Consider the following 13434-nt stretch of genomic DNA (forward strand, 5'->3'; position numbering starts at 1 on the left):
GTATAAAAAAAAAAGAGAGAAGAAGAATAACTTTAAGTCTCTCTAAAATACAGTGAAAAATATAGGGGTTAATTCCCCTAATTGTGTATTTACTTAAGTATAATAACAAAAAAGAAAGACACTACATCCTACTAGAATGTAGTGTGTATTGTGTGTTTACATAAGTGTACAACACCAGACAGGAGTTGTAATAAAAAAAAAAAAAAAGAAAAAAAAAAGAGGGACACTAAGTCCTACTAGAATATAGTGAAAGGTATCGGGGTAATTCCCCTTATTGTGTATTTACATAAGTGTACAAAACCACAAAGAAGTTGAAAAAAAGAGAAAAAAAAAAAAAATATATAAAAAGAAGAGAGACACTACGTCCCTCTAAAATATCGTGACAAATCTAGGGGCTAATTCCCCTTATTGTGTATTTACTTAAATATACAAAAAACTAGAAAGAGTTGTTAAAAGAAGAAGGAAAGAAAAAAAAAACAGAAGAAAAAACGCAAAAAAGAGAGGAAGGACTCTTAGTCCGTCTAGAATATAGTGAAGGGTGTAGGGGTTGATTCCCTTATTGTGTATTTACATTAAGTGTCAAAGGTAGGAGGGCAGAGAAAAAAAAAAAAAAAAAAAAAAAAGAAAACAGAAAAGAAAAAAAAATAAAAAAAAAAAAAAAAAGAGACGCGAGGGAAGGAGGGGGCCCCATAATGGTTCCCCCCAACGGTCTCTCTATTCCCCTCCACTCTCTCCCTCCCCACCACCCCCCTCCCTCCCCCTAGCCCTAAAATCCCTCCATCCCTTCCAGGTCCTTTCATATCTTGGCCCAGACTCTACCTGAAAGGACCATAACTCCTCCATCACTTGCATTTTATCAATTTCTTGGAGCCATTCCCCTATCGAGGGTACTCTTTTTTCCCTCCAGTTCCTAGGTATTAGTGCCTTGGCTCCGTTCAGTAGGAACGGGACCAAGGAGCCTCTGTATTTTTTCCTGGACATACTTGTAGTGTGGAACAAACATTCCCATGGGTCATATCTTATCTCATATCCACTGATTTTTTTAATCAGACCTAGTATCTCCCGCCAATATACCTGGATGAGGGGGCATTGCCACCATATGTGGGCATGAGTTCCCTCCATCCCACACTCCCTCCAGCATAAGGGGGACGCCTCACTGTTAATTCTGTGCAGTTTAGTTGGTACATAGTACCATTTAGTAAGTAACTTATAGTTGGTTTCTTTTACTTTTGCATCCATCGTTGTGGCCTGCACATATTCTAGCACCTGCCTCTTCTTCTTATTGGATATAGTTTGATTAAGTTCTATTCCCCAGCTTTCTATCATTTTCAATTTTCCTACCTCTATCTTGGTTGTCAACATCTTGTAGATACTTGATATTCCCCTTTTCCCAGGTTCCTCTTGGGTCATAAGTTTTTCCCATTGATTTAGTTCATTCGTAGTTCGCAGGGGCTTCGACAAAGTGCCGACAAAATGTTGGACTTGTCTGTGTCTCCACCTATCTCCTGGGTACTGTCCGTATTTCTCTTGAAGTTCTCCCACCGGGCGCACTTCATTTCCTTTTATTATATCCTTTAATCTTGGAGTGTCTGAAGTTGCCCACTTCCGGAATAATCCCCCCTCCTTGCCAGGAGGAAAGAAATCCGTACCTGTAAGCGGCAACAGCGGACTATTATAGGGCAATTTATTTTTCTTATAGACCTTATCCCATATTCTAAAAGTTTCTTTTGTTATTACTGGAGTGTCCAGGGGTAGTCCTCTATATTGCCTCGGTACCCATATTATATTTCCCAGCTCTTTCTTACTTAAACTTTCTTCGACTTCTACCCACTTTTTTTTTTTACTTCCCCCCTCCCCCTGCGCCCAATCTGTAATCCTCCTCAGTACTGCCGCCTCATAGTACCTTCTGAAGTCTGGCAGCTGTATTCCTCCTTCCTCTTTAGATCTAATCAGAGTCTCCACTGCTATACGCGGCTTTTTCCCCCTCCATATGAAACCTCCTATTATCCTATCCAGGATTTTAAAATATATTTCTGGGATTTTTATCGGGAGTGTTTGAAAAATATAAAGAATTTTAGGCAAAATCATCATTTTTATAGTATTCACCCTTCCCCACCATGATACTCTATCTATACTATATCCTTTTAAGTCTGATTTTACCTTATTCAGTAGTAGTATATAATTGTCTTCATAGAAACACTTTTCCTTGCAGGACAAGTATATACCTAAATATTTCACCCTCCTTTGCTTCCATTTAAATGGATAGAGCCCCTCCAATTCCCTACGATCCTTTGGACTTAATGATATACTTAGTATCTCCGTTTTGTCTTTATTAATTTTGAGATTCGAGATCTCCCCATACTGTTCATATTCCGCCATTATTTTAGGCAGTGTCTCCCTAGGGTTAGATACAAATAGCATCATGTCATCCGCGAAGGCGGATATCTTGTGCTCTCTTCTCTCTAGTTTTATCCCTTCTATGTCCTGATTCTTCCGTATTGTTTCCAATAAAGGCTCCAATGACAGGACGAATAGGATAGGCGAAAGCGGGCAACCTTGCCGGGTTCCATTACAAAGTGAAAAGCTATCAGAAAGGGTGCCATTCACCCTCACCCTAGCCGAGGGATCCGAATACAGAGCCCCTATCCACCTCAGCATACTTGGACCAAATCCTATATGGGATAAGTTTGCAAGCATAAATTCCCATTCTAGCCTGTCAAACGCCTTTTCGGCGTCTAGAGACAGGAATACTACTGGTTCTTTGTTCTTTTTAGCTTTTTGCAACAGAAATATTACTCTTAAGATGTTTTCTCTCGTTTCTCTCCCGGGTACAAACCCTGCTTGATCGTTATCTATCAGGCCTGTCAAGAGCGGCCTAATTCTCTCGGCAAGAATTTTAGAATAAATTTTTATGTCCACATTTATTAAAGATATCGGCCTATAGCTGGCACACAAGGAGGGGTCCTTATCTTCCTTCCCTATCAAAGTTATGTGAGCGTTCAGAGATTCCTTACGTATTGCCAAGCCCCCCCCTATTGAGTTCATGTACTTCTGAAAAAAAGGCACTAGTATCTCCCCAAACCTTTTATAATATAGTGACGTAAACCCATCGGGGCCGGGACTTTTCCCCATTTTGATACTCCTAATCACTTGACTTATTTCTTCTTTTGTTATTTCTTTCTCTAAGTCACTTATTACTTCCTCTGCTAGGCCTGGGGTCTTCACCTTTTCTAAGTATTGTTTAATTTTTTCCCTTCTATTCTGAATTTCTATTTCCCCTTGCCCCTTGTTGACATTATATAGGTTTTGGTAGTAATCACAAAATGTTTTAGTTATCTCACTAGTGGAGTGTCTCATTTCCCCATTTCTATCTTTTATTTTCAGAATAGAGTTCAGTGTGTTTCTTGGTTTTAGGGTCCTTGCTAGCAGACTCCCTGGTTTATTACCTAGAGCATAGAATTTATTATTCACATTATTAAAGATCCATTTCGTTTCCTGCTCCAGGAGATCCCGGAGCTCTTCTCTCTTGCTAGTTAGGGCCCTTAGAACCTGCTCTGCCTGTATTTTTTTATGCTTCCATTCGAGGACCTGGATTTCTTCTAATAATGTTTGTTTCCGTACCTGTCTAACCTTCCTCCTCTTGACTTTCTCTGCTATCAACCGCCCTCTCTCATATGCCTTGTGTGTTTCCCAGAGCGTGGCTGGATCGATGTTTTCTATATCATTTTCTTTGAAGAATGTACTCATATCTCTACCTAGATCATCGGCTGTCTTGGTGTTATTTATTAGGGACTCGTCTAATCTCCACACTGGACACCCAACCGGGATCTCCCCTACGTCTAAGGATAGTACCACTGGGGCATGATCTGACAGTGTTATAGATTTTATTTCTATCCTTGTCAGTCCTTCAAGCAGCCGATGATCTAGGAGGACATGGTCTATTCTTGAATAAGACCCATGGACCCCTGAGAAATATGTGTAGTCCTTATCTTTTGGATGGAAGATTCTCCAGGCGTCCACCATTTGCATCTGATATAATTTATGTTTAACCATTCTGAGATATTTCCCCTCCGATCTCAATGAGATCGGTTGAGTGTCTAATAGAGGATCAAATACAAAGTTTAGGTCGCCTGCCAGAATCACCATACCTTCTCTAAATCCTTCTAATTTATTTAAAATCTTTCTCAGATAGACGGCTGGCCTTACATTAGGACAATACACATTTACCAATGTGTACCTCCTATTCATAATTGTACCCTTGACAAACAGGTATCTTCCATCGGGATCTACCTCTGTGGCTTCTAGAGAGAACCCTGTGTTTCTATCGAGCCCTATTGCGACTCCCTTTGCCCTTTTATTCGGGGAGTAGCTATGAATCCAAATGGGGAAATCCTTTGAGTTTAATCTAGTTTTTGATGTTATTTTTAGGTGGGTTTCCTGAAGGAACACTATTTTGGCCGAGAGTCTCTTCATCTCCTGTAGTATTTGATACCGCTTACTTGGGCTGTTTAACCCTCGTACATTGTATGTAGCAATCTTTAATGCAGCCATTTCCTATATTTCGCTTTTTTTTCCCCTCCTAAATAGGGAGGACATATCATATCTCCACAGGACATGAGAGACTCCAGGCCCTTTCTCAATATATATATAGACCAAACCATGCATCAAACTCATATCAAAGTAGGAAAACTTAATCCGAGTACCTTGAGACCATATGTATAACATATACCCCCCACCCTCTCCCACCCTACCCCCAACACATTGAACCTCAATGCTAAGACTCACTCGGTCTGTGCCCATCCAGGCCACTTGCCGAGTGGGCCTTACTTTGGGATGTCTATCATGACCCCCCATTACCCAGGCCTCGTCCACTAAATTGGGATGGCTCCTGGTCCAGGGACGGCATATCAGCTCCATATTACCCCCTCCCCAAGTGACAGCCATTTATTCTTTCTCTAGATATTAAACCTACTACGATCCTTTAGCAAGAGGGAGAATGGGTAATGGGCAGGTAGAAGGCAGAGGGCAATCCCCGCGGGTACCTGATAACCAGCCCCCCTTGTTTCCCCGCCTCCCACCCCACCCCCCCGGATACCCATGACCCACAGCATACGTCACCCCTCATACATAAGTTTAATAGTCTATGCCCTATTCCATTCCTGTTCCCTCCATCTTCTCCATGCTGGAGGTCTCTTTTCCCAATTATCTATTTGCATTGGCTGAATATTCAGCTTGTTACAGAACTCCTTTACATCTTCAGGAAAACGAATAACTGCTGAGACCCCCTGATTCTTAACCGACAGGCAGGCTGGGAAGCCCCATCTGTACGGGATATCCTTTGACTGTAGATGACTGGTTAGTGGCTTCAATGCCCTCTTTCGTGCTAATGTCTCTGGTGCAAGATCTGAAAACAGGAGTAGCTTGCCTCCCTTGTATTCCATAGTAGCAGAGTTCCTTGTGCATTGAGATACCAGTTCCTTTTGGTTATATTCTAGGAATCTGACTATGGTGTCCCTTGGCAGGTCTCTCTGTGTGTTATACTGTTTTTGTATTCTGTGGACCCGTTCAAAATGCAATGGAGCTGTCAAGTCTCTTTTTAAGGCTGTATTGAATATCCCTCGCAGCACCTCCCCCAGTTCTATATCTTTAACTTCTTCTGAGAGACCTCTTATGCGCAGATTTTTTCTTCTGCTGCGATTCTCGTGATCTTCTAATTTATAACGAGCATTTCTTATTTCTATCCAATCCATGTCAGCCCTATCTCTTAATTCCATTATTGCATTTCTGTGGTCCTCCAGTTGTTCCTCTATCCCTTCCACTCTCTGTAGCACGCTCTGTATATCTCTTCTTGTTGCTCCCATTTCCCCCTTGATGGTTCCTTCTAGGCGTAGTATCATTTCTGTAATGTCCATCATATCCTGCCTAGTTGGTGGGGCTTGGGAGTCTTCAGGGGAGGTATTAGGATACAGATTGGGCTGTTGTTGACTCTCAGGGGTCTTTAGGACTTTACTCTGGCCCTTTACCACTGGGGATTGATCTTTATTTTTCTCCTTCTTTTTCCCTGAGACCTCCCCCTCAGACTGTCCTTTATTCTTTATAGGTGTCCCAGGTAAACCATTTTCGCTGTCTCCTTTAGGGCTATCCAATGTCCTCTCCAGACCTTCAGACACAAGATATGATCTCATTGTGCTGCGGCTTGATCCCCCCCCCTGCGTGTTTTTTGGGGCCTTCCGTACCATCTCTGCCCTTTTTCCAAGAGCCTGTTTATAGAGATCCTAATGCGCTGTCTAACCTTCACAGGCTGACCAAATGTGTAACAGAGGCTAGTGGGGTGTGTGAGCAGGACTGACAGGATGTGTGTAGCTACTCACCCACCTGGGCCCCCCTTTCCCCTGGCCCCTAATTTTTTTTTTTTTTAGTCCTGCCGTTGGGGCGACAGGGAGCAGCCAGGAAAAAATAGAGGATTCTGTAAAAAAAAAAAGAAAAAAAATATATGTGTCCGTTTTTTCCGGCCTTACTGCCCTGCTTCCTTTATCAGCTGGAGCTGGGGATGAGACCTCTGTATACTTAGAACAATATCTCATGGGAACATTCAAGTTAAATAGGCAAACGGCTCAACAGGCAACCTTCCCCTTGCATCAATCTGTCTCTTCCAGAGCTGCTGCTTATCTCATGCAAATTAGAACTCTTATTTCAGTATAATTTAGACAGTCCTAGGGCCACTTCAGCTCAAACAGACAGACTCTTTCCCATTCCACTTTCCACCTCTTTCCATCCCTCCAGGGGACTTGTGTTCGCCTGAGAATGTGCCTAAAAGGTTCTTTTCATTACGTTTCTATGTGACCTTTAAACAGCATTTTTCCTTTAGCATCAACAAGTAACCGCAAGAAGATGGCAAAATATCAGTTCAGTTCGGTTCAGTGGTGCAAAAGGAACACAAACGCTCCCCTTCAGTGCCGCGGTTGCTTGCCGGGGATTCCCCCCAGCCCTGCGCACAGAGGACGCCGAACGCACTGGACCACCGGCGCACACTGCAGCCAGGCACCCACGCCGTCAGCCTCCCCAGGTGGGTCAGTACAGACCTGGATTAGCGATGTCCTGGGATAGTTTCTGCTTCAATGACCCAGTGTCTCAGTCACTTAGAGAGGAGCATGGAGCTGCTGCTGCTGCCGCCCTAGATCGTTACGGTGCCATGTTGTTCGGGCATGATTCATTTAAATGAAGCGCGTCCCCGCGCCAATTGAAATGCGCATGCTCCGTTTTGAAATTTCCCGTTGTGCTTTGCGCGAAATGACCGACGTAATTTTTTGAACGTAGACGTGAGTTACGTCCTTTCCTATTCACGGACAACTTACGCAAAAAAAAAATAATTGACGCGGGAACGACGGCCATACATTAACATGGCAAGTCTATCTATACTCTTTTCTCTCTTTTTTCTTTTTTAGTTTCAAGTCTATCTATATGCCACGAAATAGCTGCTTTAACTATACGCCGGGAAAAGCCGACTAGCGACGACGTAAGAGAATGCGACGGCCGCGCGTACCTTCGTGGATTGACGGAAAAAGCTAATTAGCATACCCGACGTGGAAAACGACGCAAACTCCACCCAGCTGGCGCCGAAGTATTGCACCTACGATCCGAAGGCGTACGAAGCCGTGCGCCTGTCGGATCTAAACCAGAAGCCGTCGTATCTTGGTTTGAGGATTTAAACTAAAGATACTATGCATCAAATTTGAAAGTACGCCGGTGTATCAGTAGATATGCCGGCGTACTCTCACTGTGAATCTGGCCCCAAGTCGTTTGGTCTTTCTTATTGCTGTATGAAAACATCCAGGTTCATTACCCCTAGGTATTCATTTTACTTAGATCAGGATAAACTTGTTTTCACTGTGTGCACTTCCATCAATGTTATATGATTTCATTTATGTGACTGCTGCATGAAATACATAAACACTAGGCCTTCTTAACTTTCCATTGCACGTTTTACAAGGAAACATCCTATTAATAAATGGCAGGCATCCAGGCCTGCAGGGTAAGCTAAGGGAAAAGACCTGAGATCTAAACAAGACTTGAATTAATAAATCAGCTAAGTGCTTAGAATAAGCCAATTGTCCACTAAAATGGCACGAGCGCTGGCTTTTATCAGGAACTTGTATTAAGTGACATGCAGATTTACTTTGAGGTGACACAGACAAATAAGGACCTGTTACCTGATGAGTGGGAACTTTATAATGGAACTTTAGACAAGTATTAAAAACCAGCTTAAAAAAAAAAACACTGTCTGTATTTGGTGCCGTGCATCTGTACCTGCATGGCTGTCTAAGTGGAGCAGCGCCTGTGTTCTTGCAGCCTCTTCATCCCAATTTACTGTAGCGCCCCCTTTGCTTTCAGAAAGGGCACTACGCTAAAGTTAGTGGGGGAATGAGAGAGATAAGTTGCTCTCATTCTTAATTTTGTTAAATTTGGCTGTTGCCAAATCTGGATTGTTCTGTGGGTCAGTCTGCGTTCCAGGGATGCAGTTCCATCTCTGGGCGGCAGGTGGCGCCAGAGAGGTCCAGGCGGAGCCGCTTCTTCTCAGCAGCCAATTGGAGAAGTTTTCCCTCGCGTCATCCGCTGTGATTGACAGCAGCGCCAGCCAATGGCTGCGCTGCTATCAATCCGTCCAGCCTAGCCAATCAACAGCCAGGCTGGGAACCGAAGAGGATCACGTGAACGCGCGCGGGACTTTCGAGGGGTCAGGTAAGTAAAACGGGGGTTCGGGGGGGGGGGGCAGTACTGTCGGATGTTTTTTCACCTTAATGCATAGGATGCATTAAGGTGAAAAAACATTTACCTTTACAACCCTTTTAACCGAAGTTGTGGTTCACTCCCGTTCACCATAGTTTGTGACAAATACCAACCAAGCTGCTCTCTTTGGTCCTCCCAAGACCTCCTGCTCTTTAGCTCCCTTGTCACCTCTTCCCATGCTCGCCTCCAGGATTTCTCCAGAGCTTCTCCCATCCTTTGGAACTCCCTACCCCAATCTGTCAGACTGTCCCCTAAACTATCAATCTTTAGACGATCCCTGAAAACACTTTTCTTTAAAGAAGCCTATCCTGCTTCTAACTAATATTGTTTTACTTCCTCCATTAACTCCCTCCGCACCTATTACCTTTTGTATCAATTGTCCCTCCCTTTTTAGATTGTAAGCTCTATTGAGCAGGGCCCTCCGATTCCTCTTGTACCAAATTGTAATGTAACTGTAACGTCTGCCTTTATTTTGTTAAGCGCTGCGCAAACTGTTGGCGCTATATAAATCCTGTATAATAATAATAATAATGGTACATCATGCCCACCTGTCTACAGCCCCGGAAGCAAAAAGGGGACCCTGTGAATATTTTGAAGAGACAGTCTGGGACAATATAGGCTAAGGACATTTTCAATAAGTATAGAAAATACCTTTTGAGGTTTTTATAAATTCTGTGTCACTTTCTGTAGACTGAACCTAAAGGATAATTATCTTTGTTTCAAGATACTTTCTGTGAACTTTTACATTTTTTGCCCCCATGAGATGAAGACAGGGGACCAGCCTAGCTAACAACCATGTCCTACCCTCATATATATGGTGGAGCGAGTGTAGCCACCCAGGTGAAGGAACTGTGGTATTCAAAAGATTACCAGGGGAAAAATAAAGGAAAAGAAGCCCAAAAAAAAGCAACAACTTTCTCTAAAGACTGGTAAGCTGCAATATGCTAAATTGCACAGAATGTGTCATTATTAACCACTTCCCGCCAAAGGACGTCATATGACATCCTGGACTTTCAGTGGGGATATCTGAATGATGCCTGCAGCTACAGGCATCATTCAGATATCCATCTCTTCAGCCGACGAATCCCTGCACCATAAGAATGATCATAGCGGTGATTCCGCCGATTGATCGTTCTTATAGGCGGCGGGAGGGGACACCCCCCCTCCCGCCGCCATCCGGTGCTTCTCCGGGCTCTCCTTTGCCATCAGAGACCCGGAGAAACGATCCACCGGCGTCCGATGGAAATCATAGAGTAGACTGGTGACCAGATGATCGTCGGAGGCCCGGGCGCGGAGGAGAGATGTGGGGTCTTATTGACCCTGCATCTCTCCATAAAGAGTACCTGTTACAAACCATTCCTATTACAAGGGATGTTTACATTCCTTGTAATAGGAATAAAAGTGATCAAAAAAAAAAAAAAGACAAAAAAAGTGTAAAAATAAAAGAAATTGAGTAAAATACAAAATAAAATAATAAAAAAAAAATGTAAACGCCCCTATCCCCGGTAGCTCGCATTTAGAAGCGAACACACACGTAAGTCCCGCCCACATATGTAAATGCCGTTCAAACCACACATGTGACAACAATTCTAGCACTAGACCTACTCTGTAACTCTAAATTTGTAACTTGTAAAAAAATAAATAAGCGACGCCTATGGAGATTTTTAAGTACTGACGTTTGGCGCCATTCCATGAGTGTGCGCAATTTTAAAGTGTGACATGTTAGGTATCTATTTACTCGGCGTAACTTCATCTTTCACATTATACAAAAAAATTGGGCTAACTTTACTGTTTTGTTATTTTTTAATACACAAAACCGTTTTTTTCCCCAAAAAAAGGCGTTTGAAAAATTATTGCGCAAATACTGTGCGAGATAAAAAGTTGCAATGGCCGGCATTTTATTCCCTAGGGTGTCTGCTAAAAAAACATATATAGTGTTTGGGGGTTCTGAGTAATTTTCTAACAAAAAAATTATGATTTATGCATGTAGGAGAGAAGTGCCAAAATAGGACCGGTATGGTTGTAGTGGTTAATTTTCATAAGCTTTTGCAACATAATATGATTGATTGCTTATAAATGTTGCTCACCTTTAATGTTGATTTTCACATTATTGGAAGCGGTCAGTCCTTTGTTATTATGTGCTTCACAACTGTATATTGCTGGTTCATCCAAACCTGTTACTAGTGTTGCTCACGAATATTCGCATTGCGAATATTCGGCTCGAATATGGCATATTCGAGAAATCGCGCTATATTTCGAATTTCGCGGTGAATATTCGCAATTCCGAATATTCGCATTTTTTCAATTTGATTTTTAAAACAGATCACATCCTATCGACGTCTAAAAGCATTGCTGGTATGATTAGAGACCCTGGGCCGAGTAGCTAAGCTGAGGCGATCCTTTTATGTTGCCGAATATATAAAAAAAAACATTGCGATTTTTCGCTATTGCGAATGCGAAAATGATTGCGAATTTTCGATAACTGTGGTAGGAGAACTCTGATTGTCTCTGATGCAAAAGGGGGGGGGCTTTGTGTATGTTTCTGTTATGAATATTTGTATGTTTGATATTATTTTTTTTTGTAAGAAGGAAAAAATTGCGCATACCTTAAAAAAAGGGGAGAATACAGCAGCAACTCAAAAATGTTATACAACATAATTTAATACAAGACAGAAAATGGAGTCGCTCTACAAGAATAAAAAATATGTCTAGTGACAAGACATGTGGGCAAATTTTAAAATAAGCAAGCGCAAATAACTTGTGAAATACACAGTGAAACAAATATATAAAGAAATATAGTCCCAATAATAGAAAAATAATCTTTCATAAAAATGTCTTTGATATGTGAAGTGAAAAAAAGTCCAAAGCATGCAGCATGAACGTGTTCAATCTTCAAGGTGTTTGATTGACAAACGGCTGTGACAGATGGATAGAGTAAAGAATCACCACCAATGCAAAACACTTTTTATTTTCTATTGTAAAATATCACGAATATTCTGAGCCAATCAGAGTGCTCCTTCTGCATTTGCCGAATATTCGCAATTATTTTGTATTGTAAAATATCAAGAATATTCTGAGCCAATCAGAGTGCTCCTTCTGCATTTGCCGAATATTCGCAATTATTTTGTATTGTAAAATATCAAGAATATTCTGAACCAATCAGAGTGCTCCTTCCGCATTTGCCGAATATTCGCAATTATTTTGTATTGTAAAATATCACGAATATTCTGAGCCAATCAGAGTGCTCCTACAGCATTTGTCGAAATTGCGCAATAAATATCGCATTCGCATGTTGCGATATTTCGATAAAATATCACGAATATTCTGAGCCAATCAGAGCGCTCCTCCAGCATTTCTCGAAATTGCGCAATAAATATCGCATTCGCATGTTGCGATATTTCGATAAAATATCACGAATATTCTGAGCCAATCAGAGTGCTCCTACCGCAGTTATCAAAAAATCGCAATTATTTTCGCATTCGCAATAGCGAAAAATCGCAATCATTTAATTTCGATAAAATATCACGAATATTCGAATTTAGCGAATATATCTCGAATATTCGAATATATATTCGAGATATATCGCGAAATCGAATATGGCATATTCTGCTCAACACTACCTGTTACAAAACACACACATGTCAAACAAAAATAACTAGTAACATGACTATAACAAACTAGTATTTTATATTAGGTGAACAAAATCATCTAAAATCACACAAAAGAAATGGAACTTAACTTTCCATTATAATAAAATTAAAGAGGAACTGCAGTCTGCTCACATAATTTATTTTAAAAACATCTTTTCCATTCTGAAGCTTTCTTCCAATCACTTTGCATATTATTTTATATATACTGTGATTCTGTACTTGCCAAATATGCTGCCGAAATCTCCCTCCACTGAGGAGAACGAAGATTTGCAGTCCAAGGACCCAGACTATGGAACGCTCTACCAACCACCATCCGATTGGAGGTAAACCACCTGGCCTTCAGGAGAAAGATCAAGACCCATCTCTTCTGAGGGCCCAGGGAATGGATACCAAGCGCCCAGAGGCAATTCAGTTCGCATGTGTTGCGCTATATAAGTTTCTCACTCTCACTCACTCAGTCTGGCTGCATCCATATTAACTGTGGGCAGCTGAAACTGCTGCCTGTTCACTTCCTAGAGTTACACAGACACACACCTCCAGCTTTGCAGCTCTCGTTGCCCCTCTTATGACTCATCCCCTTTTTCAGTGGAACAGGGAAGGGTCAGATTCTCTCTCAAGTTTTTATAGATGGGGAGAAACTCCACACTGTGATCATCATGTGATCATCAGGACAGTAAGGGAAATCTCACAAACACGGGCAAGGACAACACATTTTTAGCTAAGCTGAGTAGCTCAGTATTATCCTATGTGTCCATGCACATTAGGTAGTCTTGAGACATATTTAAAGCTCAGCGTTTAGGTTAAAAAAAACAAAAAAAACGTCTGGATTGCATTTTTGAGAGTTTTTTTTCTGGCTTAAAAAAATGCTAAGCGCGCCTAAACTTCTGTACAAAATCGTGGTTTTTAAATCCAGTGGGAAAGGTGAGGGGTTCCGCGCAACCTAGCACGCGGACATGGTGAAAGTGCTAAGTATAAATAAATAAATAAATAAATATAA

At 41.7% G+C, this 13434-nt stretch overlaps 1 protein-coding gene across 2 annotated transcripts in view; it reads right to left on the reverse strand.

Moving 5' to 3' along the window:
- The window catches only part of MERTK (MER proto-oncogene, tyrosine kinase), a 192388-nt gene that overhangs the window by 116914 nt on the left and 62040 nt on the right, over window positions 1-13434 (reverse strand). For both annotated transcript variants that reach the window (XM_040351086.1, XM_040351085.1), the window contains exon 5: window positions 10875-10961. In XM_040351086.1, the coding sequence (XP_040207020.1) occupies window positions 10875-10961 (87 nt within the window). The remainder of the gene's footprint in view (window positions 1-10874; window positions 10962-13434) is intronic.

The sequence above is a fragment of the Rana temporaria genome, chromosome 4, assembly GCF_905171775.1.
Source record: "Rana temporaria chromosome 4, aRanTem1.1, whole genome shotgun sequence".
Taxonomy (NCBI): Eukaryota; Metazoa; Chordata; class Amphibia; order Anura; family Ranidae; genus Rana; species Rana temporaria.